Here is a 27,915-nt window from a genome sequence, read left to right on the forward strand (position 1 = left end):
TAGCTTGGAGTGTGTCGAAGGGAGACAGCACACCATGTTCCAGGACATCTCCTAATTTAGATATGCCAATTAAGTCCCACTGTCTAAAACCTCTCAGTTTCCCTATCTCAGGTAGTCTTGTCCCCTCCCACAAAGGAATTTCCCTAGTGCATTTGCGATTCCACCCCATCTGTCTCTCCGCACTTTTCCATGCCTCAAGCGTCCTCTGGGTTGCCTGGAGCAATTGACTACATCCCTTGCCTCCATTAATATAATGAAGATATGTACGGTTTCTAAATTTTTATCTTTCTAATCTATATTATGGGTGGTCTCCCGGCGCATTGGATCCATTCATTGATAGCAACTAAGTGGGAAGCCCTATAGTAGGCCCTTATATCCGGGGTCACAGGGTATGTTTGATCAGAATTCACTATTGCACTTAAGTGCTGAAGTATTCTTACATGCACCTGCAGCTTGGTGCTAGCCACATATCGCAGGACGCAGGTGCATGTCAGCACATAAACTGCATATTCATTGCGGCAGTTATAATTGTCTTTTAAAAGTGTGGGTTCTGTATTGAATGGGGTAGTGTATTCCATGGTATTGACCCCAAATTTGCATGCCCTGCATGATGTGCATCTGGAAAAAACATTTTTCGGTTTGAGCCATGATTTGTTGGGGTTAATCTCTGGACTATTTTTGACCAACATGGACCTCATTGATAGAGCCCACCTGAATGTTAATGTGGGCTTTTTCAGAATTGTTTGTGCCATAATTGTGTCTGTTAGAACTATTGGCCAATTTCTGTTAATTATGCTTCCGATTTTATTTTCCTGCCGGCTATAGCTGGTTATTAGCCTATGTCACGATCCCCACAATTCTTACCTCCTGTTTGTGGAAGAATCCCACAGGGACGACATGGGCAACCCCCACCTGCGCCCTTCTATTACTGGAAGGACTAAACACACTAGCCAGGTCAAGGAGGGAACCGGAGGGAGGTTGCCAGGAAGGGTGGTGAGAGCGGGATAGTGGATGGCGTGATGGGCCCCCTTCGTGGCTCCTGGTCTGTGTGGAAGTCCCCGCTACCTAAAGGCAAGAGAGGAGACGGGGGTAACTAAGGCGCTGAGGTCAGCGAGAATATACACACCCAAGGGTCACCGGTAATATGCACAGGGATCTGGGGAGTAGGAATCCCTACTGGATTACCTGTTAGCACGGGGTTCAGTGGTTTGTGGAACTGCTGGAGATGACAAGTGCTACGTCCGTGCAGTAGTGTAGATCCCCAAACGAAGAACGAGTATCCGTAAGGCACTCCTGCGCTGTTATAAAGGAACAGTACTGGCGACTTCGTGCTGTTTACACGAGTCGTCCAATGAAAGCAGCGCTTCTGCGCTAGGAGGACACAAAAGTAATGGTGACTCGTGCTGCCTGAGTAACGTGAAAGCGCTCCTGCGCTTGCGGAAGTGGACCTGGTACTGGCGACTCCGTGCCTTCGCACGAGTCGTTAAAGCAAAGATACAAGCGCTCCTGCGCTGCGGGTCGGGGACAAAGTACTGGCGGCTCCGTGCCTTCGTACGAGTCGTCAAAGAAAAGACACAAGCGCTCCTGCGCTGAGGGACGGGGACAAAGTACTGGCGGCTCCGTGCCTTCGCACGAGTCGTCAAGGAAAAGACACAAGCGCTCCTGCGCTGAGGGACGGGGACAAAGTAATGGCGACTCCGTGCCTTCGCACGAGTCGTGTGGGGAAATCTGTAGGCGCCCTTGCGCGGTCCGGACCGACTGTCCGGTTGCTGTTAGAGCCTTCGATACGCACCTGCGTGTTGGCGAAGCTCCGTAGTGGAATCCAAAGCGCCGACACTGATGGTCTCCGCCGATAAATGCCAGTGCAGCCGGAAGTGACGTCCGTCTGGCCGGCGACGTCAGCTACGCGCGGTAGAAAGACTAGACTGTGACTGCTAGTGAAAGCGAATGGGAGGAGTCTCGTTACGAGGGGTGACTGCCCTGCTTGTAAGCCGCTGGTAAGAGGTGCTAGGGACATGACAGCACCCACCCCTAAAGCAGACCAACCCGTTGGTCAAAGAGGGGTAACAGGACGAGGTTTCTGAGGGTGTCGGGCATGAAAGGCCCTAACTAACGAAGGGGCATTGCGGACGTGTGACAGGGGTTCCCAGGAGCGTTCTTCCAGGCCATATCCTTTCCAATCTACTAGGTAAAAGAGTTTCCCCCTAGTTCTACGGGAATCAAGAATGACCCGAACCTCGTATTCCACGTGGTCGTCCACGGGAACAGGAGGAGGAGGCTCTGCCTTTGAGCTATCAGGATGAGCAGGACGCAAGAGGGAGACGTGGAAGACGGGATGGATTTTCAAGTGGGACGGTAGTGAGAGTCTCATGGATACCGGGTTGATAACCCGGGATATGGGATAGGGACCTATGTATCGGGGCAACAGTTTCTTGGGCCCATGTGTGTTAAGGTTCTTGATGGATAACCACACTTTGTCTCCTGCTTCATAGGCTGGTTCAGGTTGTCGGTGTTTATCCGTGTTGTGTTTGTAGTATTCTTTTGCCTTTGCGAGTTCAAAACGGGCTTGTTGCCATATAGTGCGGAGGGAAGCGTGGTGTTCCTGTATTGTAGGTACTCCACAGGTGTGGGCCTCTTCCCATGGAGATGTTCTGGGATGGTGACCCTGGAGGCAATAGAACGGTGAAACTCCTGTTGCCGCATGCTTACTGTTGTTGTAGGCGTACACCACTATCCATAACACCTTGGACCATTCTGTTTCTATGGAAAGCAGCAGGCAACGGATGTATTGTTCCATAGTGCGATTTGTTCGCTCGGCCTGTCCATCTGTTTGGGGATGGTAGGAGGACGATAAACGGGCTTCCATTCGTAAAAGCGAGCAGACTTCCGTCCAGAATCGGGACACGAATTGTGTACCTCTGTCTGTTATCAAAACCGACGGGATACCATGTAGTCTTACTACGTTCTGCATGAACAGGGTTGCCAATTCTGCCGCGGAGGGAAGATGTGTTAAGGGTACGAAATGCGCCATTTTCGTTAGATGGTCGACAATGGTAAGGATGGTAGTGTGTCCTGTGGAGGTCTTAGGGAGGTCTACCACAAAGTCCATCGAGACAGTGTGCCAAGGGCAGGGGGGAACTGGAATAGGGCGTAATAACCCTATGGTGGGTTCTGAGGGCGTTTTTCCTTGAGTGCAGATGGCACAGCGGGCGATGTAGGCTTGTGTGTCACGATTTAGGGTTGGCCACCAGAATTGTCTTTGCAGTAGTTCCTTGGTTTTTTGGTATCCCGGATGATCGGCTAGGGGGTGATCGTGGCACATGACCAGCGCTTGTTGTTGATGAGTGGTCAATGGCAAAAAGTATCGCCCGTCCTTAAACAGGAATCCGTTGTTTTCGGTGATTCCTTGGACGTCTCCGACCCATTCGTCCCTGGTCTTCTGTTGTAACTCTTGGTGGAGTTGCGTCAAGAATTCGGAGGACGTCACTACTCCCTGGAAGCATCGGAAGGGAATAATGGGTACTGGTTCTGTGGGAGGAGTTTGGTCTTCGTTTTCCTCTAATCGTGACAAGGCGTCGGCTTTGGCGTTCTCCCTTCCGGGTCTATACGTGATCTGGAAATCGTATTCATTAAAAAAGAGTGTCCAGCGTAGTTGTCTCGCCGTCAATGCTCTGGCTGAACGAAGGAATTTAAGATTCCTATGATCGGTGAAGATGGTTACCGTATGTTTGGCGTCCTTGAGGTAGTGCCGCCATTCCTCAAACGCTGCTTTGATGGCCAAGAGTTCCTTGTCTCCGATGGAGTAGTTGCATTCAGCAGGTTGCAACTTCCTGGAGTAGTATGCTACCGGGTGAAGCCTATTGGTCTTGTTGTCCGTTTGTGACAATACTCCTCCTAGGGCATTCTGCGAGGCATCGGCCTCCACGATAAAGGGACGTGTAGGGTCAGGATGTTTCAGTATCGGAGCTGAGGTGAATCTGGTCTTCAGTTCTTGGAACGCATGTTCTGCTTTGGTGTTCCATGCGAAAGGTACCCCTTTGCGTAGGAGACAGGTAATGGGGGTAACAATCCGAGAAAATCCATCGATGAAGCGTCGATAATAATTCGCGAACCCTAGAAATCTCTGGACTTGTTTCACGGAGTTCGGGGACGGCCATGTCAATATGGCGTCAACTTTTCTGGAATCCATTTGAACCCCTCCGGGTGTCAGAATATGACCCAAGAATTCCACCGTTGTGGTATGAAACACGCTCTTCTCCAGTTTCACGTACAACCCGTGTTGTTGCAATTGTTGGAGAACGGCTCGTACTTGTTGGGGGTGTTCCTCCATTTTCGCGGAGTAGATCAGTATATCATCGATATACACGATGCAGAAACGGTCGATGAAGTCCCGTAACACCTCATCGATGAAGTACTGAAATGCGGCTGGGGCGTTGCAGAGTCCGAAGGGCATGACTTGGTACTCGAATAACCCGTACCGCGTCCGGAAGGCGGTTTTCCATTCATCACCCTCCCGGACTCTGACTAGATGGTAGGCCCCTCGCAAGTCCAGCTTGGTATAGATGGCCGCGTCTTTCACTTGGTCCAGTAAATCAGGAATTAGGGGTAGAGGGTACCTGTTCTTAATGGTTATGGCGTTCATCGCCCTAAAGTCAATACATGTGCGTAGATCACCCTCTTTCTTCGCCACGAAGAAGAGAGGAGAGGAGACCGGAGATTTGGAGTGTCGGATGAACCCATTCTGAAGGTATTGAGTGAGATAGGTACGGAGATGGTCGTTTTCCTTTTCTGTGAGGGAGTAAACTCGACTACAAGGGAGTGTGGAACCCGGAATCAGGTCGATTCGACAGTCAAAGTGACGATGTGGAGGTAGGGTATTGGCTCCTTGCTCGTCGAAAACCCGGGCCAGGTCCTTATATTTGTGGGGTATAGTCTCTTGTGTGACCAAGCCCATGCCGTCTCTCGGCAGGGTACAGGCCTGGATCTCACTAGACCCGGTTTTCCTCTCTGAAGGGTAGCAGGAGTGGGCGCAAAAAACTGAGTCCAACATTGTTTTGCCCATGGCCCAATTAATCTGGGGGTTATGCTGTACCAGCCAGGGAAGACCTAATATCAGCCTAAACTGCGGGGCATCTATGATGTCGAAGGCGGTGGTCTCGGTATGCTGATTTTCCATCTCCATCCGCAGATCTTCTGTTTGGTATCGGATCATTCCGGAGGTTAGATCCGTGCCGTCTACTGCCTTCACTATTTCGGGTTTTCTTTTGGCGTGTTTCATCATGCCCAGACCCGTCATGTAACGGGCATCGATGAAGTTCCCGGTTGCTCCTGAGTCGATTAAGGCTATGACATGCCAGGAGGAGCCTGTAGACGACTGTAAGAGCACCGGCACGCCCAGATGGTGGTGGTTGGCGCAGGCGTTCGAGGTCTGCTGCTTCTCCGTTTGTAATCCCAATAGACAGACCCCCTGGTCTACTGGGAGTTCCCGTTTCCCGTTCTTTCTTCTCTGGTGATCGATAGAGCAGAAGGTGTCCTCTCCTTGGGCTGGCGTGGCTTTGCCGGACAGTCCCGCACGAAATGGCCGATCTTGCCACAATAAAGGCATAGATTCTGTTTACGTCTCTTTTCCTTTTCTTCTTTAGTCAAGGGAGCACGGACACCTCCAATCTGCATGGGTTCGGGCGTTTCACAGGATTTCGGGGTTTCCCTGTATACTGGGATTCTGGTCTCGCCTCCTTTGGATCGTTCGGTTCTTCGCTCTTGTAGGCGATAGTTTTGTTTCACTACCATATCAATGAACTGACCTATGTCCTCTGGGGGGTCGGTCATTTGAGAAATGAGGTCCTTTAGCTCTTCCCGGAGGCCCCTGTAGAACACCGATACTTGTTTGGCTTCCGGCCAGTGAGCCTCTACCACCAATCGATTGAAGGTTGTGATGTAGTGCAATAAGTCCGTGTTGCCCTGTTTTAAATTTAATAATTCGTTGTCCGCGGCTTGCACGAACGTATGGCGGGCAAACATACGCCTCATGGTCTCTTTAAATACTGGATTTAAATACTGGAAAGTTATACAGTAGAGGCTCGTCGTTCTCAACCAAGGGAATGGACCACTGAGCGGCGTCTCCTCCTAAATAAGAGAGAACAAAGGCGACCTTCGAGGCATCATCCGGAAATGCCGTCGCTCGGGCCATGAAGTGGAGATGACACTGGTTGAGGAATATGCTGTACTTCGTACTATCGCCGTAAAACCGTTCCGGTGCGGCCAACTGTGCCATGGGTTGGGCTAGTACTTGAACAGGGGTAGTGGTCGAGGTCGTAGACGCCGGACCCCACGGGTTAAACATAGGAGGTCTCAATAGGCCTGCTGGTCGGGGCTGTTGTACCGGGGGAGCGCCCCAGGTTCCAGTGTGTCCGGCACTCCTCTGTCCTTGTAAGGCAGAGACATCATTCCTCAGACTCCGATTCTCAGCTTGGATGCTGGTTAACATCGCAGCGATGTCCTGCAAGGTTACTTCGGGGTTCTCCATGTTGTCCGGGTAGGATAGTAAACTTGGGCTTTGGATTCTGTCACGATCCCCACAATTCTTACCTCCTGTTTGTGGAAGAATCCCACAGGGACGACATGGGCAACCCCCACCTGCGCCCTTCTGTTACTGGAAGGACTAAACACACTAGCCAGGTCAAGGAGGGAACCGGAGGGAGGTTGCCAGGAAGGGTGGTGAGAGCGGGATAGTGGATGGCGTGATGGGCCCCCTTCGTGGCTCCTGGTCTGTGTGGAAGTCCCCGCTACCTAAAGGCAAGAGAGGAGACAGGGGTAACTAAGGCGCTGAGGTCAGCGAGAATATACACACCCAAGGGTCACCGGTAATATGCACAGGGATCTGGGGAGTAGGAATCCCTACTGGATTACCTGTTAGCACGGGGTTCAGTGGTTTGTGGAACTGCTGGAGATGACAACTGCTACGTCCGTGCAGTAGTGTAGATCCCCAAAGGAAGAACGAGTATCCGTAAGGCACTCCTGCGCTTTTATGAAGGAACAGTACTGGCGACTTCGTGCTGTTTACACGAGTCGTCCAATGAAAGCAGCGCTTCTGCGCTAGGAGGACACAAAAGTAATGGTGACTCGTGCTGCCTGAGTAACGTGAAAGCGCTCCTGCGCTTGCGGAAGTGGACCTGGTACTGGCGACTCCGTGCCTTCGCACGAGTCGTTAAAGCAAAGATACAAGCGCTCCTGCGCTGCGGGTCGGGGACAAAGTACTGGCGGCTCCGTGCCTTCGCACGAGTCGTCAAAGAAAAGACACAAGCGCTCCTGCGCTGAGGGACGGGGACAAAGTACTGGCGGCTCCGTGCCTTCGCACGAGTCGTCAAGGAAAAGACACAAGCGCTCCTGCGCTGAGGGACGGGGACAAAGTAATGGTGACTCCGTGCCTTCGCATGAGTCGTCTTGGGAAATCTGTAGGCGCCCTTGCGCGGTCCGGACCGACTGTCCGGTTGCTGTTAGAGCCTTCGATACGCACCTGCGTGTTGGCGAAGCTCCGTAGTGGAATCCAAAGCGCCGAGACTGATGGTCTCCGCCGATAAATGCCAGTGCAGCCGGAAGTGACGTCCGTCTGGCCGGCGACGTCAGCTACGCGCGGTAGAAAGACTAGACTGTGACTGCTAGTGGAAGCGAATGGGAGGAGTCTCGTTACGGGGGGTGACTGCCCTGCTTGTAAGCCGCTGGTAAGAGGCGCTAGGGACATGACAGCCTAACCGTGGTTTCTTCTACATTTGTCTCATTAGGTATGGCGCTTGATTGAAAAGGGATTATCTCTTTTGTGTTGGTCTTACTCGTCTGCTCATTCTCCCTTACATTCGCTTTGACTTTTGTTATAGCCTGATTAAGTATAGTTTAACTATAACCCTGTTGTGAAAATCTGGTAATCGTTTCTTTTTTGCATCTTTCTAACTCGATTTCACATGAAGCGTTGAGTTTCCTGCAGTGATTTTACGATGTAATGTTGTTTCCAGGTTATGTTGTCCTTTATTTACTGTGACATCTAAAAAATCCACAGAATGTTCGTCAATGTGGGCAGTGAATTCTAAGTTAAAATCATTTGCATTGATTGTTTGTACAAAACGTGTTGCACTGTCCACATTGCCATGCCACACTATAAAAACATCATCAATAAATCTCATCCATTGAACAATATGATTGTCCACCAAAACAGAATGTTCCCTTCTGAGGACCTGCTCCTCCCACCAACCTGCATTGAAACATGCATAACTGGGTGAGAAGCAGGCCCCCATCGCAACTCCTCTCATTTGTCTAAACATCTCTTTTCCAAATAAAAAGTAATTGTTGTGTAAACACCATGATATTAATTCCAGCAACATTTTGTTGTGTTTTAACATTACTAGTGGATGGGTATTTAGAAAAAGTTTTATTGCATTGAGACCCACTGGATGTTCTATACTTGTATAGAGCGAAGTAATATCAAGCGTCATTAAAATATATTCATCACACCATGTTGTGTCCTGTAATTTTCTAATGAAGTCTCCCGAATGTGATTAGTCCTTCCCTTTTCCATTGTGATAAATCTTATTTAAGTTGTTCCTTCGTGATGTTATAGTGTCTGATGCTTGTGCGTTCATAACATGATTTATCATTCAATTGTCTATAGGCTTCTTCTGTTTATTGCTCCTTGGGCCAAATGACAATATTCCCTCCTTTGTCATATTTATTTATTACTATGTCTTTATTTTCTCTCAATTTCTTCATTAACCTCTCGTATTGTTGCTGTTTGAATTTCCATTTAGTACGCAGTCTTTTGTTTTTGACGTACAGTTTTTTCAAATCCTCGATGACCCGGTTATGGAATATGTCTATGGCATGTCTTGGCATCATTGGCAAGAAAGTTGATTTTGGTGTAAATGGACTACTAGCAATAGCTGCCGTATTGATTCCTAAATCTTGTAACCTTGCTTGTGTAGAATCTTCATCAGCATTTGGTTCTGTTTCATTTGTTATATTTGCCAATTTAGCAGAATATTTGCATCCGATCCCTGTAGGTTTTCTTTCTTTGTATTGTAATTTTGTTATCCCCCATTTTTCTGTTGGAGACCTTCTTTGATAGTAAAATATTTTTTTAGTTTTTATTTTCTAATAAATTAAAAAATGTCCACTCGTGTTTGTCCATATTTAAAATTGCTCTCGGGACAAAATGATAATCAAGTCAAAGAATTTGGATTTCTGCTTTGTTGAGCATGACTTCTGACAGGTTTATGACCGCATTATCCTTCTCCCTTACTTTTGCCTCCATTGTTGCTGTTTGTTTTTCCCACATTTCCTCCTTTCTCTCCTCCTTTTGTTTCTCCTTTTTTTTGTGTCTTCGGAGGGTTCCGCAGTCTTAGGGTTTTTCTCCTGTCCAAATCTAATAAAATCCAGCTCTTCCGCCGGCTTAAGTCTTCCCTCATCCATATTTACACTATATATATATGATTACATACATTTTAATATTTTAATAGCTTACCCTCAAAGTAAAGTACTACCAATGTAAAGCCAGTAAGACAAACCTGCGATGTAATAGCTCATATGTAAGGCCCACGATGAATGGCTCCTGTAGTAAGGCCTGCTATGTAACTGTAGTATACCGTTCATTATGCATAGCCTGTCTTCTGTGTCTGTGTCATTCTAGTTAGTGCTTTGTTGTCCACAAAATTTACAGTCTTGCTATGTTCATGTCTGCAAACACCTTTCATGCTTTTTAGTTTTGAAAAACAGTTCAACCTTTGCCTCCATCTCCCAGTGGTGATCAATAACTTGGAAAGTGACTCATCCACATTGCTGGAGAAATGCCGTAGTTTGCAATGTCTGAGAGGTATTGCCCTATTGCTCCTCGTTGTAAAGATATTTAAAATGGATTTTGAACAACTAAAGCAGTCTTAAGACAGATCTAAAAAAGAAGGCTCTTCAGTCCCCAAAAGGTTAGGCTTTCCCCTCCATCTACAGTGCAATTTTAATTAAAGCACAGTGTTGCTCTGCACTCCTTCAGCTGCTGCTGGAGGCTGCCTTCAACATAAACACCTTGTTGGACCGGGCACTTTCTGCAAAGTCACCACAGAGTTTTTCCTTTGTTTTCTGAACCCGTATTTAATTGCTTGTAGGGCTTGGTACACTTTACTCCTGCTAATCAGAGGTAACGTGCTTGTGCTTTCCCTTGAAAATATAGTAAAATAGTGAATGGTGCTACATGTACCTAGGGCCTGTGTTTGATATTTGAATGGTATTCAGAAACACAATAGTTCCCATAGGCATCTTTAATTATTACATTATTAGTTTAGACCGCAACAAGGGCTGAAAACAATTAATGTTAAAAAGACCATCAATTGGCAATCCCTCCTTGAGTCTAATCCTACGGTATGTATTTTTCCAGGATGTCCCCATATCTGTTTGTCCTGATGAGAGCCTAAATCTAACTTCTAACAATTGTTTCCAGCTACTGTTGGGGTCCAATATAATAATGTAATAATGATGCCTACGCGAACCGTTGTGTTTCTGAATATTTTGTACACCCAGGTTCTCATGGGAGTAAGGGTTACCCTTGAATTTTATTGATATTTGAATGGGGCTACCACCCCCCTCAACCTTTCACCCAATTTCTTACATTGGTTTTCATTGGTGGGATCCAGTACTTGTATTTGTGCAGTACCACTTAGTGATTTGTATAAAACCCACAACTCCCTTATAATAATCTGACATCAGAATCGGTGATCCTTGATTTTGATTGGCCATTTTAACTTTTTCCAAATTCAATTCCTGCCTCATTTGTGCATCTGTGATAGTTTGCAAGTGTGAAGCTGGATCTCAATAACATTGAAAGTTACACTATGGCAGAGCTAAAAAAGTTGTGCCGGGAGAGGGGGCTGAAGCTACTCAAGACTTCACCCAAAGGTGGAGTACCAGATAGCTCTCCGAGCCTGGGAGGAGGTGCACTTGCTACAGGCTGCAATACAGGAGCAATATGATGATGAGGAGGAGGATGTAATGGAAGAAGAGGAGGTAGGAGAAGATAACTTGGTAGTGGCCTCAGAACTAGAAGAAGAGGGGGATACGCCTGCCATGGCCTAAGAGTCAGAGGAAAGAGGATGAGGAGAGCCTACAGGAGCCAGGTCGCCAGCTGTATCTCTGACTGGAACCCAGACAGGCTAGACCCCAGCAGATTTTGAAGACAGGCAGGCTGAGAGAGAATTACAGTTACAGATGGCAAACTGAGGCTAGCAGAGAAAAGGGCTAATGCTGAGAGGGGCTTCGAGGATAGAAAGCTAGTCTTGGAGGAGAAGGAAATACTGATGGCTCATGAAATCCTTCTCTGGGAACTGGACTTGAAAGCAATGAAGTTCCCAGAGTCCAGTGAAAAGGGTGGCAGTGACAATTCAGTGTCCACAGGAGGTAAACGGATCCACATCTCCAAAGACCTGGTGCCTAGCTTTGAGGTGGGAGATGATATTGATAAGTGGTTTACAGCAGATGAGGTAGCCCTGTGAATGCATAGGGTACTAGTTGTTAGGAGGAATTTTCTCTTATTTTGAGAGGAGACTGGCCAGATGACCTATGCTCAATGAAAGCAGCCCTTATCACAAACTTTGGTCTTACCCAAGGGGGATACCGCTTAAGGTTCTAGGACAATCACAAACTGTCTGACTTGGCTTGGGTAGTCTTCATTGACTTCTCCAGTAAGGCACTGAATAGTTGGGTGAGAGGCAGCAAAGTGGGAGCACATTCTCAGTAGTTAATTTACAGATTTGCACCAACACCTTATTGACTCCAAGCTTACTACATCTTGGGAAATTACAAGGGAAGCAGACTCTTGGCTCAGCACCAATGTTCACAAGAAGCTCCCTGGGAGCTACTCCAAGACAAGTGAAGCCTAGCACAGCGCTGGTGAGGTCCAGAGTTAAACATACATGTCTCAAAAATGGTCCCAAACCAGTGATCGGGAGCAGGATTTCCAAGCCCCATCTGAGTATGGGGTGGGGGGGTTCTTATGGGCAGAGGCCCATGGCGCCCTTTTTTCATGCCTAGGTGCTTTGATTGCTCCTATTTGGGGAACTAGCAAAGGGTCCCTGTCTGTACTAAGAAATCAACCACTGGTGGGAACTGAACAGTATTCCTTGGTTGGGAAGTGGACTCAGAGGGTAAGCTTGTGATCCCTCAGGGTGGGAGTTACACTTCTACCAGATCACAGTGAATGGAATCCATGTCACAGCCCTGAGAGAGACCTGTGCTAGCCAATGGCAGTGACAAGATAGGTTTCCACAGAACACTAACTGCCAGGACAGGGGTATTAGGTAACCCAGACCCATGTGCAGGACTTTGTCCACCCTATGTCCCTGGTATCCCTGAAATGGGGTGGGGGAGTAGCCTAGAGGAAGGTCATAGTCCGTCTCCAGATTCCCATTGACTGCATCCTGGGAAATTAATTAGAACCATTGTTAGAACAGCTGGGTGGGGTGGGTCAAGACTGATTTGCATATGGCCATGTCTGAACTGGGGTGGCGTGGTGAGCAAAATAACGATGGATTAAACCCAGATCTGTGACTGGGGGTGAATGTTTTGCCAATGTGCAACATTCCGTCCATCATCTTGTGTGTTTTGCTGGTCGCACAGGGCTCCCTGACAGCTCAGGTTGTCTGACGGCTCTACTGCCAAACAGATAGTATGAAGGTCCACATCGTAGGCAACGGATAGATGTGGAGACAATCCACACTGGGAGGTCCAGTGGATCAGGGATTGCCAGCTCTGACAGAAGAGCACCGCAAGACTGGCCCAGGTGAGGTCTCTTGTGACCTGGAGGTGTCATTTTGTATACACCTGCACAGATTTGTTTTTATTTTAATAAATGATTCTGATTGATTTTGACAAAACAACGTCCAGAGCATTTGCATAATAATCAGGGTATACTATTGACAATATAAATTAGCAAGAAATCGAATGGCTTAGGTAGGGGCAGAAGGAAACTCATAATCAATTAGCATTTCCATGGCTACTGGGCTGGGCGGCTCACTGCTTCACTCCGCAGCGCCGCACAACCAAACATGGGCAATTTACAACAAAACCGTCTAAAGGGGAACCAGGCATTGCTCCGCATATCCAGTCCCGTTATATACCGCATACCTCTGAATGAGACAGTATGAATTAAAACACAAATAAATCCAACACAAGAAAAAAGAAAGAGAGGAAAAAGAAAAATAAATTCACAAGTGACCTGGATAAGAGAACAAAAGCTGAGCTCTACATATAAAGCTCAGTACAACCACTTTTGCTGGTCTGGTGCGATAGATAATGACGTGGATATACTCTTGGGGACATGATGGGATGAGTACTGTCGTGTCGTGCACCTCGGGAGGAAACATAGGAATAAATGGACAAGGAGGAGGAGGGGGGAAAGTGGATGCGCCGGGGCAGGGAAGGCGACAGAGAGGACATGGAGGCCAATAGGGAGTGACCAACCTCGCATCCCCACGAATGCGGGAGAGAATTCAGGGGGGAGGAACGCCTGTAGCAGCCCTAGCCTCAATCACGTTAAGAAATCCTGCCATTGCACAGGAGTCTGCCGCGGGAGGAGCGGCGCCAGCGCCTCAGCCTTGCGCTGATTTATGCATTCAGAGACCAATGCTATGCACCTCCAAACATAACTCAGGAGAAACCTTTTATCAGGATCTTGGTGATGAGATAGTAACAAAGCTAAAGAATTGGCAGTTTGCGTTTTCTTCTACTTGTTCAGCAATAGCGGTGCTTTCATTCCATTCCAATGTGAATTCAAAAACTATTGTGTACAGACAAACTGAATGTTGTTGGGATCTGGTCTTTTTACAAGAATGCATTGAATTGGCAGATTGCTTCCATGTGGCTCCTTCTCTTTTATAGGGAAGCTTTTTATTTTTTTCTGCTTCCCTCCCCTTAACTGGCTTCTCCCAAGGGATCTCTCAGTTAGGCTGTGTTAAATCTTTGGTACTCTAGCAGTGACATTTTTGCCCTTACTAACTGACTAATGCAAGATGGAGCTTTTGCACTGGTCATTTGGTGCAAATGTCTCTTTATCACTTGTGAGGTGCAGAAAATGTTGATGAGAAAGTATATCAGCACCATTCAAGGAAATCTCTTCAATTAGGAAGTATTGGTGCAGAGTGGATCCAAGACTGGTATAATCTGCTTAAAGTATCTCAATGCCACCAAGGTTTCCTTCCACAAATCAGTACATTCCTGGATTTGTAGTCTTCTATTGGTAGTCTTACCACAGTTGACAAGTGATCTGGCAGTCCTACATCTCCTCCATCTCCTGGCGAGTGAAAATAGAGCCCAGTGACTGAAGTGAATGTTTAATTTTTCTTTTTTTACCTCCCTGTTTTTTTTAGGAATCTACCTTGGCTCATGTTGAACTCCCCAACACAGTGGAGACAGTTGAAGCTGCTATCAAAAAGCACAAGAATTTTCTCACCACCATGGAACTGAATAAGCAGAAAATTAACTTGGCGATTGACGCTGGTGAGAGCCTCATCCGATTGGGAAATGTCTACTCAGACAGGGTTCTGGAGCGGATTAAAATCATAAAAAAGAGGTTGGTCCTATTTGTGGCTGTCTATATGTGTGTTTTTTTTTATTGTGGTATTTATGAATGACAAGTGTAGCAGTTGTATTTTCAAATATTTTGAGTAAAAAGTACCTTCTCTTAATCAGATCACCCTAATTGTTTTCATTTTTAACCATGGTTGTATCCCTCACTTGAAAAATGATTGTGGAAGGATGGAAGGGTTGAAGCAAAGGGGTAAAACAAGTTTGTTTCATGAAAGCCAGAACCACTAGTCATTTTCTATACAAAAATATATTCTTTAAAAAAGAATCACATTGTACAATGGCATGACATTTTTTTTTAAGATATCTCAGGGCAGAATGTTCTAATTTGTAAAACAAAGGCTTCAGGAACCCGAGGGGGTTGGAAGCCCCTTGGGCTCCGTGAGGCCTTTGTTCACAGCTGTTGCTATGAACAAACATTGGAATGCTGATGCTCTGGGCTTCTACTGGTCATTAGAAGCCCGGAGCACTCCATTGTTTTCAATGGAGCACTCAACATTCCAGTGTTCTGAATAGAATTAAGAACCTTTTTGTGCGATCAGTGAGAATTTACAAAAGTAAGTGAAATGCAACACGCTTTGTGGGAAGGGCTCATCACATCGGCATATCAGGACTTTTGAGGGCTCAAATTGGCCAAGGGGCAAATCTAGATGCCACCTTACAAATTCTAACCTAAACCTATTGAGCAGTACCTGTCCCAAGAACAATTAATCCACTCTTGGTAAGGTTCCAGGGATGGAGAAGTATGAATCTCTGCATACTCTTTTGTATTCATAATCCTCTCTAAGGGCGTTTGACCTTTCTTTAAATGTGGATTTGACCCATGAAATAACCACCTTTCGTATGGTGGAAGGATTGGTGAAGAAGGTCGGCCTACCAAATGACATCAATTGAGTTTTAATGTAATCAAACCAATGAATTTGCATGCCTCTCTCACTAGCAAGGCAATTATTAATAATCTCTCTGTTCAGCGAGGAATGTGGATTCGCCCAGGTGGAACACCACAGGATCAAGGGAGCCAAGTTGACAGTATCCTCGATGTACTCCATCCCAAGCTTCTGGTGTAAAATGTAGGTGTATCTTGCAGGTGGAACGCCCAGGAGTCGCCTAAGCACCCTATTTCGCTCCACTTGAAGGGGACATTTATTTGATTATACCCAAATTCCTGTACTGTAGGTAAGGATCGTAAGATACTTCCTCCTATAGACTTCTAGGAGAGGGGCTATAGTTTTTTTCCCAGTGCATTCGGCCAGGTTAACATATATGACCTACGACGCTTAAACTTTTCAGGCTCACTTTGGCTATACATGGACCCCAGTTACTCCTGGTGTCCATAACTCCTCCCAAGTATGAAAACTCCTCAGTCTGAGTAACAAGCTGACCATGCAAGTAGATAGCCCACATCTTTCGATTTCTGGCTTGCACACAATAATGAAAGTCTTGGTTTGGTTGGTAACCAGTCCCAGTGTCCCCATGAAAGATACTAAGGGCTGAACGGAATTACACCAAATTTGGCAGAAAGCTAGATCTTGGTCTAGAAAGCGTGCTTTTAGTGAGTTGTAAATCTGGTCAGTAGTTTTCCAGAAATGAAGGTTAAAAATGTGTCTATATGGACAGGTTTGCAAGACTCTTGCGAGACTCCCCCAAGTGTTCTGATTGGCCGAACAGGCTTTTGTAACCCCTTCAGCCACCTCGCTCCCATAGGATCGGATGAGTGGCTAGTTTCAACATGAAGAGAAATGTTGTGGCAGCCATTACAGGACTCAGGGACTTAGTCCCCTGTCCCGAAAAAGTTTTTTAAAAAATAATACAAGGGGGCAGGCTAGGGATACCCTGCCCCCTATCCCTCCCCTCACCTAAACCCCCCCCCCCGGCTTAAGGTTTAAAAAAGAGCAATTCTCCCCCAATCCCATGGGAGCCCAATTATTTTTTTATCTTTAAATAAATTACTAATTATTAAAGGGGAGGGGGTATGCGTGCCCCCCCCCCCCACCCCCCCCTCAGCTGTTTTTGGCCCCAGGGACCCCAACTCCCAGTACCTGATGCATTTCTTAAAGGGAAGGTGGGCATGGCCCCCCTCCCTGAGCTGATTAAGGCCTGTGGATACCATCCCCTGAGGCTGCTGTAACTTTAAAATGGGAGGGTCATGGGGTCCCCATCCTCTTGTCTCAATAAGGCTTGGGACCCCATCACTCTGGACATTTCCAGAATAGGGATGGGGACCTTCAGCCTTCCTCCCAGGGGCCAGATCTAAGCAGTGTCCTTTGGACCCCATGCCCTGTAACATTGATGTTTTCTGCCAGGGAGAGTGTTGGCATATTCTGCTCGACTCTCCAAGACAGAAAACACATCTGTGCTCCCGCCCAGGCGGGAGCAGTGACAGCAGCTGCTCCTGACTGGCAGGAGCAAAGGAGAATGGCGCCAGCTCCCTCCAGTACCACAATGGGTGCTAGCTGGGAAGCCAGTTAGGGTTGCAGGGAGCCTGCAGCTCCCACTGCGGCCCCCAACAAAGTGTGCAATGTGGGTGCCCTTTGTCATTGAATCCATGACTTCAGTACAACTTACCGAAACAATATAACATTCACATATAAATACTGCACTTAAACACTTCAAAATGATATTATTAAAAAACAATATTTAAGTTTTAGCTATGTGAAGCTTCCTTATTGTATAAATTAAAAATAGGATATACTTCCCAATGATAATACTTACCTTGATACAAAAATAGTCTTGATATTGTCTCTTCAATAATCTGACTGAGACATCTAGCTATTCCTTACCTTTGAACTTCCAGGCATCAGGCTGGATCTGGAAGATTTTTTCTCAGCAGTACTCCTGCACGCTGGTAGGTGGCAGCAGTCTACTCTGCGTGACGTCATCGGCAGCGTGTTCGTTGTGACGTCCGCATCGTCAATATAACCACCACTCCGGTGCGCTGCCGTCAGTTCTTTTTTTTCCGCGCCAGCCAGCTGAAATCCGTCAAAAAGAGCTACCCCCTGTCATTTTTTATAGACTTTTTTCGAATTTTTGTTGACTCTTTTTGGTGTGTAGGATGTCTAGTAAGAAGACCTTGGAGTTCAAACCATGCAGCGCCCGTCACCACGCCATGACGGTCACGGACCTCCACTTAGTGTGACTGTGGTGTCTGGAGCATGACCACGATACGAACTCGAGTTCCGATTGCCGGGCCATGGCATCGAAGGCTTTGAGGGAGAGGTCCCTAAAGCTTATTGCGTCCAGGCACCCAGCACCACGGAGGTCACCTCGTCGGTCTCCATCCCGGTCCAGGTCTCGGGCAAGAGGAAGGTCTGAGCACCGCTTCGGTGAATCGAAGTCCTTTTCGTCGAAGTCAGGTAAGAGGCGCCTCAAAAAAACACAAGAAGTTGAAGCATTTTGCGACTTTGACCCCTAATCCCCCCCCCCCCCCCGTCTCAGGGTGAAGGAGAGGACCCTCGGCGTTCGAGGCTCTGCTCCGTAGAGTGGGTGGCTGGGACGGCTCCCCGTTTCCCTGTCTTCTCAGGTTTGTGAGCGACACCCACCTAGCTTAAGGAGTTACATCACGCCAAGTGCACCATATTTGGGCGGCCTGACCCTGCCGGCGCGCCTTCAAACCCTGCAGGCTCAGATGATGGAGGAGTCCCCATGGGTTCGGTACCTTCCGCTCCAGCATCTCTACTGCGGCCTTCCCCGGTGTTGCGTCCACTGCTTAGGTTCTCGACATCTACGGCGCCTACCAGCGGTGCCTCCCCAATCCTCAATCCCAATGACACGGAGCCATCCTCCGACGCCGAGACAGTCGTCAATGGACAGTACGGCTCCATGCTGTTCAACCTGCTCTATTCTGAAGGGTTTTGGAATGGATGAGGAGGATTGTGAAAGGGAGCAAGATCCCTTAGAAATCCTGCAACCACAAGACATGGACTGGTATGAGGAACAGGGTGAAGCCAGTGGCCTGGACACTTCCCGAGATTCTGACATGATGTCTCCACCTAACCTGGCTACAGAGGAGAAGGCATAATGTGCTTTGTTGGTGCGTAGGGCTGCGAAGGTCTTGGACCTACAGCTTCCTATGGTGGCAGGCAAGACTAACGTCTAGACAGAAGTCCTACAGCCTGGTGTCTCCAGCTCAGAACCCCTGCTGCCTTTCAATGAGGCCTTAACGGACGTCCTTCTGGGAACCTGGTTCAAGCCCCGCACAGGGGCTCCTGTGAAAAGGATGATTCCCCACTGCCATCGCCCTGCACCAGGCGACCCAGTATTCCTCACTATCCAACCCACCCAACAAAGCTTGGTGGTTCAGGCTTCCACTTCCCGTGGGGCGCTCCCTTCCGCACCTCCGGAAAGGGAATCCAAGAGACTGGAAAGCTTTGGAAAGAAACTTTTTTCTTCCACCAGTCTGGCATTGCAGTTGGTGAACACCAAATGCCTTTTGGGCTGTTATTCCCATTTGATATGGGACACTGTTGCGCAGGTGCTGCCCAGGGTCTCGGAGGAGGACCGAATCCTACTCTCCCAAACCAATCCAGATGAGGGAGATGCAGCAAAGTTTGCCATTCGATGTGCCTTGGACACAACAGACTCGCCGGGCGGAGCAATTTCCATGGCAGTGATCGTATGTTGCCACGCCTGTCTGAGGACATCTGGTTTTTCGGGGGATGTCCAAGCTAACCTTATGGACATGCCATTTGATGGCTTCAATCTCTTTTGAGACAAAGTAGATGCCAACCTTGAGCTTTTCAAGGACTTGCGGGCTATGCCAAGTCCTTGGGCCTCACCACAAAGTCCCGGCCTGTATCTGGTTTTGCTCCTTTCGTGGCAACTGAAGAGGCTACCAACCACACCAACCCTATTAAAGCCAGAGGGCCCGCAAGTTCAGCAGTCTCTGCGTGGCCGTGGGCATAGTTCACCCCGACCCGGTGGGTCGGGAGGCCAGAAGTCGAGCCAAGCACCGATCCCCTCCTCCAGGATCAATTACCACCAGTTGGTGGCAGAATAAGCCATCATCTCCACCACTGGCGAAACATCACCTCGGACAGATCGGTGTTGCAAATAGTCGGAAGGGGTTACTCCCTCCCCTTCGAGACCACCCCTCCATCTATGCCTCCAGTGTACGATCGGCTGACGGAGGATTACCTTGCTCTACTCGGTGAGAAGGCCAAGATTCTCTTGCCCTATGGGAGGTATAGAGATGGTTCGCGGGCCTGAAATAGGCTGTGGTTGTTGTTCTCACTATTTTCTGGTCCCAAAGAAGGACGGAGTCCTTTCTGCTGTCCTCAACCTCAGAACCATCAACAACTTCCTCAAAAAGGAGAAGTTTGAGATGCTCACCCTAGCACAGTTCCTGTCTGCCCTGGACCCAGGAGTCTGGATGGTAGCGCTGGACTTGCAGGATGCCTATTTTCATATCCCCGTCCTCCCTGCCCATCATCGCTACCTGCGGTTTACGGTGGGCCACAAGCATTTTCAGTTTGCCGTGCTCCTCTTCAGCCTCACAAATGGCCCTCGGGCATTCACAAAGGTGATGGCGGTGGTCGCAGCCCATATGCGGAGATCAGGGGTTCCAGTCTTCCCCTATCTTGACGACGAAGGCGGGCTTGTTCCAAGCAGTTGTCTCCCACCTCCAGACTACGGGGAACCTCCTGCATTCCCTGGGGTTCACTATCAACGTGCCAAAGTCACACCTGACTCCCTCTCAGAAGCTCCCTTTCATTGGGGTGGTCTGGACACAGTGCGGTTTCGGGCCTATCCTCCCGAACGGCGAGTCCAGGATATTCAGGCTATGATTCCGATGTTTAAGCCTCTATTTTGGATTCTGGTGAGAATGACTCTGAGGATTTTAGGCTTCATGGCCTCCTACATACTGCTAGTGGACCATGCACAGTGGCACATGCGGGCACTGCAGTGGGACCTGAAGTTCCAATGGGCACAGCTTTGAAAAAATCTCATTGACCTGGTTCAGGTCTCGAAGGGCACTGCGAAAGACCTGCAGTGATGGCTAACAAACCGCGGTTGGGTCAGAGGCAGACCCCTCTCCCAGCCACACCCAGATCTCACAATAGTGACGGATGTGTCTCTTTTGGGATGGGGCGGGCATCTGGGGGAGGTGGAGATCAGAGGACTCTGGTCTCCGGCTGAAGTCAGACTCAATATCAACCTGTTGGAGCTTCGGGCGATGCCACTAAAAGCCTTTTTACTATCCATCAAGGGATGGCTAGTTCAGGTGTTCCCGGACAACACTACCACCATGTGGTACTGCAACAAACAAGGCGGAGTGTGGTCGTGGACTCTTTGTCAAGAGGCCCTGCGCCTCTGGACTTGGCTGGAACAACAGGGCATTTCCCTGGTGGTTCAACATCGGGCCGGTTCTCTGAACGCCAGAGCTGACAAACTGAGCCAAGGTGTCTTGCGTATCACGAGTGGTGTTTCCATCTGGAGGTAGCGCAAGGTCTCTTTTAGCGGTGGGGAGAGCCTTGGTTAGATCTGTTTGCCTCTGAAGAGAATGCACAATGTCAGCAGTCTTGCATGTTTGAGTTTCTAAGGCGGCTCTCTCTCTGCAACCCTTTTCGTTGCAAGTGGAGGTCAGGCCTCCTGTATGCCTTTCCACCCATACCACTCCTGCCCAGATTGCTCAAGAAGATCAGGAGTGACTGGGCACAAGTCATTCATGTGGTCCCGGATTGGGACAGAGCGTTTGGTACCACTAGCTTCTAGATATGAGCATCGTTCCTCCGATAAAGCTGCCCCTTCGGGAGGATCTTCTGTCACAGCAGCAGGGGAGGGTCCTCCACCCGAACCTATCCACTTTCCACTTCCTTGCATGGAGATTAGCAGCGACAGTTAATAGCTTTCGACCTTCCTCCCGAAGTCTGCGAGTTTATTCTGGCAGCCAGGCATCCCTTCACGAAATTGGTATACGCCTGCTGATGGAATACATGCTGTAAATATTGTACAGAACAGTCTAATAACTTCTATCTGCATCCCTGGCAGATATCCTCCTGTTTATCCTTTCCTTGGCCAGCAGGGCTCTGCTTTGGGCATTTTGAACAGCTAGCCTTCGGCCCTCTCGGCTTTTCTTTGGCTGCCAGATCCGCCTTCACTTTTTAAGTCCCCTCTGGTTCAGAGATTTTTAAAGGGGTTAACCCACTTGTTTCCCCCTTCTCCTTTTCTTATTCTACAATGGGACCTTAATTTGGTCCTTACTTTCTTGATGCGTGCACTGTTTGAGCCAATGCACAACTGTCCTCTACGTTTGCTCACCATCAAAACAGCTTGTTTTGTGGCAATTACCTCTGCCAGGAAGGTGAGCAAACTACCGGCACTGTCATCACAGCCTCCTTACCTGACAGTTTTCCCGGACAAAGTGGTGCTGAGAACTGGCTGGGGCATCCTTTTTACCCAAGGTTGCAACTCCCTTTCATATGGGACAGTCCGTTACTCTGCCCACTTTCTATGCACCCCTGCATCCTTCCAAGGAAGAGGAGCCTCTCCACCGTCTGGACCCAAAAAGAGCATTGTTGTTCTACCTTGATCACACAAGAGTTCCGGGTGGATGACCAACTCTTTATAGAATATGTGGAGCATAGAAAGGGTGTGCTATCTAAAAGAGGACCGTATAACGCTGGGTTATTCTCTGCGTCAAACTATGTTATGCCTTGGCAAAGAAGCAGCTTCCCAAAGGCCTTAGAGTCCATTCCATCAGGGCAAGAGCAGCCACCACAGCCCTCCAGTGTGGTGTTCTTATTCCTGACATCTGTCAAGCGGCCACATGAGCATCTCTGCACACGTTCACCAGTCACTATTGCCTGGATTCTTAGGTTCGCTGGGAGGGCCTATTTGGCTGTTCTGTGTTGCAGGATTTCCTGTTTTAAAGCTTTTCCGCAATCCCACATCCGGGGTTGGTATTGCTTGGGTATCTGTTTAAAGGTAAGGAATCTGCGGCTAGATGTCTCTATCAGATGGACAAGTTACTTACCTTCGGTAACGCCTTATCTGGTAGAGACATGATCTAGCTGCAGATTCCTTACCGATCAACACATCCTCCCTGCACTGCTGAATTGTCTTTTAGTGTCAGGGCTGTTTCCCTTGAGGGCCCGGGTTTCTTTTTAACACACCATAGTCACTTACTTAATGGCTCCGTGCTTCTGGCTTGTAAAGTCGTGAAAAGTACTGATGTCAGCACGCCGGAGTGGCAGTTATATTGATGACGCGGACAGGGCGACACCGACGACGTCACGTGGAGTCAACCTACGCCACCTACCGGCACGCAGGGGTACTGCTGAGAAAAAAATCTTCCGGATCCAGCCTAACGCATGGAAGTTCAAAGGTAAGGAATCTGCGGCTAGATCATGTCTCTACCAGATAAAACGTTACCAAAGGTAAGTAACTTGTCCTTTAGTGCCATTGATATTCTTACTTCGATAGTGAGGGTGCGCACACTTGTTGGTAGACGATCACAACAGACCACTGGGTGTTAAACCTGATCCACTGGGGCAGTGTCCATCCCCCAAAGATCACCCCTTTCATTGAAAGCATGCCTGATGGCTCATGGTTCAAACCATGAGGCGGAAGTCCATGCCTTGCTGGACACATGAGCTTCAGAAGGGGTGCCTCAGGAAGGAAATGGCACAGGACTTTACTCCTTTTGCTTCTTGATCCTTAGGAAGAAAGGAGGCCTGATGCCTACCCTGGACATCTGCCTTCTGAATCTTCAGCCTGTTGGCCTTGAACTTGGGAGGCTGGTTTGTATACCTGGCCCCCAAGGATACTTACTTTCATGTTCTACTTCTCGCCTTCCACTTGAGGGTCACTGTGGTCCCAACACTATCAGTTTGCACTTCTCCTCTTTGGACTGATGACATTCCCATGTGTCTTTACAAAGGTGCTGGGAGTTGTGGCAGCGTTGCCGTGGTGATCAAGAGTCCATGAATTTCCAAGATGTATTCCTAAACTTGGATTGGTGACTGAGTCCCTGACAATGATTGATGAGCATCTCCAGCAGACTCACTCATCTCACTCCCACACAGAGGCTGTCCTTTTCTGGGACAATGCTCGACACACAACCCTTTGAAGGTCTTTCCTCCTCCTAAGAGGATTGCAGATGATTTTGAAGTGTCTGACTCAAACTCTGACCTCAGTGCTGTATGTCTTGCGCCTTCTAGCCCTCATGGCCTTGTGTATCCTGTTGGTGCCTCCCAACAGGTGGGGGACGGGAGCCGCCAGTGGTGTCTGAGGATTAAGTGGCTTGAACACCGAGGAAGTCTCTTGACTCAGGTGTGAATTTTCCAGTTGGGGCATTAGTATGTACACTTGTGTACGGATCCCTCCAACCTTATAAGCGACCACCCATTTAGCCCTCTCAGCTTTTTGGCACCGGTGACATATTGTCATGGCTGGAACCGCATGTTACTTCCTGGCGGCACTGGAGAGTTATTGCTTTGTAAAATATTTTCTGGACCAGTAGGAAGCCAGGAAGAAATTTTCATAAGATGAAGACTCTGCGAGAAGGTTCTGTAGCCACAAGAAATGTTGTTACCGAAGGTAAGAAACATTTTCTTTAATTCAAAGTAATTTCAGTTTACCTATGTTCGATTTCTTTCAGAGGCTAAATTTGACGAGCACAGCTTTCGATAAGCCCTGTGTCATGATGATGATTTTCAGCCACTACTGCCTTTTTTGCCAGTAGCATTAAGCCTCCTGGGAGTTATAGGCAAAACCCTATCATGCAGAAAGTCCAACTACAATTGCCAGCATGGTTGATGCTGGTGACAGAAACACTTCCATGGGGCATTTGACATTATTGAATTGCATTTCCATTCAGTATTCAGTTCGTATTGTTATGTTTCTAATTAATCCAATCTAGCACCAAATGTTGTGCAGCTCTTTTCAAGTACGGTTGTAACATAGTGAACAGACTCGTACTTTTGGTGTGTTGCTGTCTGTAGTTATGATTATTTGTTAAATATTTTCAATTCCTTCTGACTGATAGCAGACTTTCGAGCAATCTTAATTTCGGTCACTTTATTTGTAAAAAAGTGCTATTGCTTTTTTCTCAAGAACACCTATTTTTATATCATAAGCGTATGTGTTACTATGTTCACGATATCCATGAGCATTCGACTGTCTTGAACTACTTGTCAGACACTGAGTGCAAATTTGATTATATAGTTGACATTTTTTAAATGTATTGTGAATAAAGGGAATATGCTATAAGATTCAACATTCTTTTATCTTTTTCTGAAAAATTTTTTTAAAACATATTTTATTAAGTTTGTACAGTACCAATGGGCTATCTGCCCAATATATTCCAATTTGAGGCAAGATATTGACAAGTTACTAAACATGGTAATATAATAACAGCTGGTACGGTTTGTATATATACCAAAAAAGAAAAACAAAACGTTACGCAGACTTCCCCACCCCACCCGCATTGGCAAGCAAATTTGGCTACAGATGCTCATTCAAAAGTAGAACACAATATATCACACATTATGGCCCATGACAGCCCAAGGAAATTGTCCCTCATGGGGTTTGCGAGGGAAGAGGGGGGAAGGTCTATGCCCCTGTATGTAGCCCAACAACAACAAAGCTACAGTGGTTCTGTCGGGTATGGGAAGAATTATTTCACAACATTATGCAATTTTTCAATTTCTCAGAAGTACCATATAATTTAGTAGTACTTGAAAAGAACACATGCAAAACCCACTTCATGTATATTGAATTAAATCAGAATATTTATTTAAACTAAATTTATAGAATAATCAGGCTGTCAACAATAAAATAGTGACATGTGAAATATTTGCTCAGTGACTGTGATAAAGTGAATTCAATATATACAAGTGCAGGTAAAATATATACAGGTATTCAGGTATACACAGTAGATAGAACTCTTTGATCATAGAGGAGATCAGTACAAATCTAATCGATATCTCCAGTGGTGTGCAAAGTTACACTATGTTCGAAGGCCAGGAGATTCAATGATACTGAGCCAGCAGGTTACGCCGACGTTTCGACCCTGAAGACAGCTTAATTCTTAGGTGTCATGGCGGGTCTTCCTCCAGGCTATGGAAAGGATGTGGACAGCCAAAGTCTGGGGTCTGACTACCCAGGGGAGCTCTTATTCCTTAAGGTGGAAGACTGGAAACTCAGTTATTCATTTCTTTACTGGTTTATGACAGCGTGCTGATTCTACTCTCACGTCCTCCGCTCTAGCGGCAAAATCGGCCCTGTAACAAAATCGGCTGAAAACCGGCCCTGGCAAAGAGCTTAGCGGCACCCCCAATCCCCCGAAGGGGGGGCCTGCCGAGCACTTTGCCAGGGCCGGTTTTGGTTCCCAGTCCGGCCCTGAGCGGGACCATACTTCCTGTGTTTTTGGTGGCAACCCCGCACCAGAAATACTGCTATCTCCGCCCTCATGCATGTGTCTAGTTCCTTTCGCCATGTCCCTATTGTCAGAGTTTTTTCTTCATTTTAATTTTTTTAAATGCATTGAGTCGGTCAAATCTGTCATAAAGTGCGCATGACCGAAAACTCAATTGCCTAAACATAATTTTAAAAAATAGAAAAAGTAAAATAGCACTCAGGACTCCATGTCTGCATGTAGCAGATGTGGTCAAAATACTATCAGTGCTTACTGTCTCTCTCTCTTCCATAACTGTACTTTACCTGACAGGCGCCAGTGCATTTTCTAATCAGTTATGTCCTATTTATTAGGACAAGGTGAACTTAGAATCTCATTGATTTCTGATCGTAATGTACTCAGCCCCCTGTTCTTAAACCCTATTTGCGACCATAATATGTGTTCACTGACCTGTGTAGGTGCATAACCAATCTCTTTGTTAACTTTGAGTTTAAACCTTTAACCACAATTCCCGTAAATCCTGAATTCTGTTGACAAGAAGGCCTCTTTTAGCATGAAGTGCACCTTCCTGTAGGAACTGAGAGACCGTCTCAGTGTAGCAAAACCTGAAGTGTCCTGGACAAGTCTGGAGTGCCATTATTTTTGGTTGAGGCTAATCAGTTCAAGAGCACACTGGCTGTGGTTACCGAGCCGCATTTGATATCAGATGTATGTGAAGGAATCCGCAAATATTATTATTATTACTTAATATTAAGGTGGGATTGACCTCATAACTGGAGGGAGGGAAGTTAACTTTTTCTGGCTGAAGGTTTTTGAACGTTTAAGTTGTAAGAGAGAAGTTTTGGGTTTGGATGAAAGATGCATTAGGATGTAGCGTGGTACTGAGGTTTAAGATAGAGAATGGCTGCATTATGTAATAGGCCCTGGGGATAGAGAGTATGCTGATGGGGTCAGTGCTCACTTTCTAAAGGTAATGACTCAAGATTAATGTCTTTGATGTGAGAAGTGGAGGAAGTGAACAGGGGGTCTTCAGATGAGTAGATGTTTCTTACTCTGAGGTGGGGAGTTTCACATCTATTGTCCACAGAGTGAAGTTGCCTTGGATGGAGATCTGGTCAGTTGACTGATCACAGGGGCCTATGAAATTGAGAATTAAACAAGAAAGACATAGAGTACAGATCATAGGAAAGTGTGACTAAAAGGCAGAAGGTGAGGGAGAGATGTATGCTGAGGGCAGGCACATTTTGACTAATAAGTGAGCATCTACTGAATGATGAGTCTGGAGGACTTGAAGGTGATTATGACCCTTTTTTGCCCTGATATTGAATTTGTGCTGCACATAGTTTCATTTTTCTATCACCTACCAGTGTATAATACATTTAGTTGTTTTATAAATTGGAGATACTCTGACACACCGCACGTACACACTGTAGGAGAGTAGGATCTGCACTTATGTTGCCCCCACTTTTTTCTCATGTATACACTGGTTTCTGGCTATAGTCTGGCTGGGTCCCTGCCCATCAGGGCCCCAGTCTCTCTGTTCTCTCTAAACGACTTTGAGTGCATACTAGATGCACTAGTAATTGGATACTGTGGTACCTTATGAGCCCCTAGTATATGGTACCTTAGGTACCTAGGGCATAGGTACTTCACAGGCCTACCAGGGGCTGAAGCATGTATTATGCCACCCCTGGGAAGCAGGCTAAATCTGACACCACAGGCCTGCTACTGCAGCCTGGGTGAGGTAGTGTTAGCACTCCTCACAGAGATATAGTTTCTATATCTCACCATACACACACATATAAACCTATCAGCCACCCCTATGGCAGGCCCTATCAATCCTGAGGGCAGGGTGCTTGGTTTACAATGTGAGGGGGTGCCTCTGCATGAGCAGGGCCCCTCTACAGCTGACAGAGTCTATTCTCTATGGCTGTTTGTGGATGCGG

The 27,915-nt window shown here is 47.3% G+C and overlaps 1 protein-coding gene across 1 annotated transcript in view; it reads left to right on the plus strand.

Annotated features, from left to right (window-relative positions):
* SPTBN4 (spectrin beta, non-erythrocytic 4) overlaps positions 1-27,915 on the plus strand; it is a 1,597,753-nt gene that overhangs the window by 683,267 nt on the left and 886,571 nt on the right. Inside the window, exon 17 of the mRNA XM_085625377.1 lies at positions 14,397-14,599. Within this exon, the coding sequence (XP_085481503.1) occupies positions 14,397-14,599 (203 nt within the window). The remainder of the gene's footprint in view (positions 1-14,396; positions 14,600-27,915) is intronic.

This window comes from Triturus cristatus, chromosome 9, assembly GCF_964204655.1.
Source record: "Triturus cristatus chromosome 9, aTriCri1.1, whole genome shotgun sequence".
Classification (NCBI taxonomy): domain Eukaryota; kingdom Metazoa; phylum Chordata; class Amphibia; order Caudata; family Salamandridae; genus Triturus; species Triturus cristatus.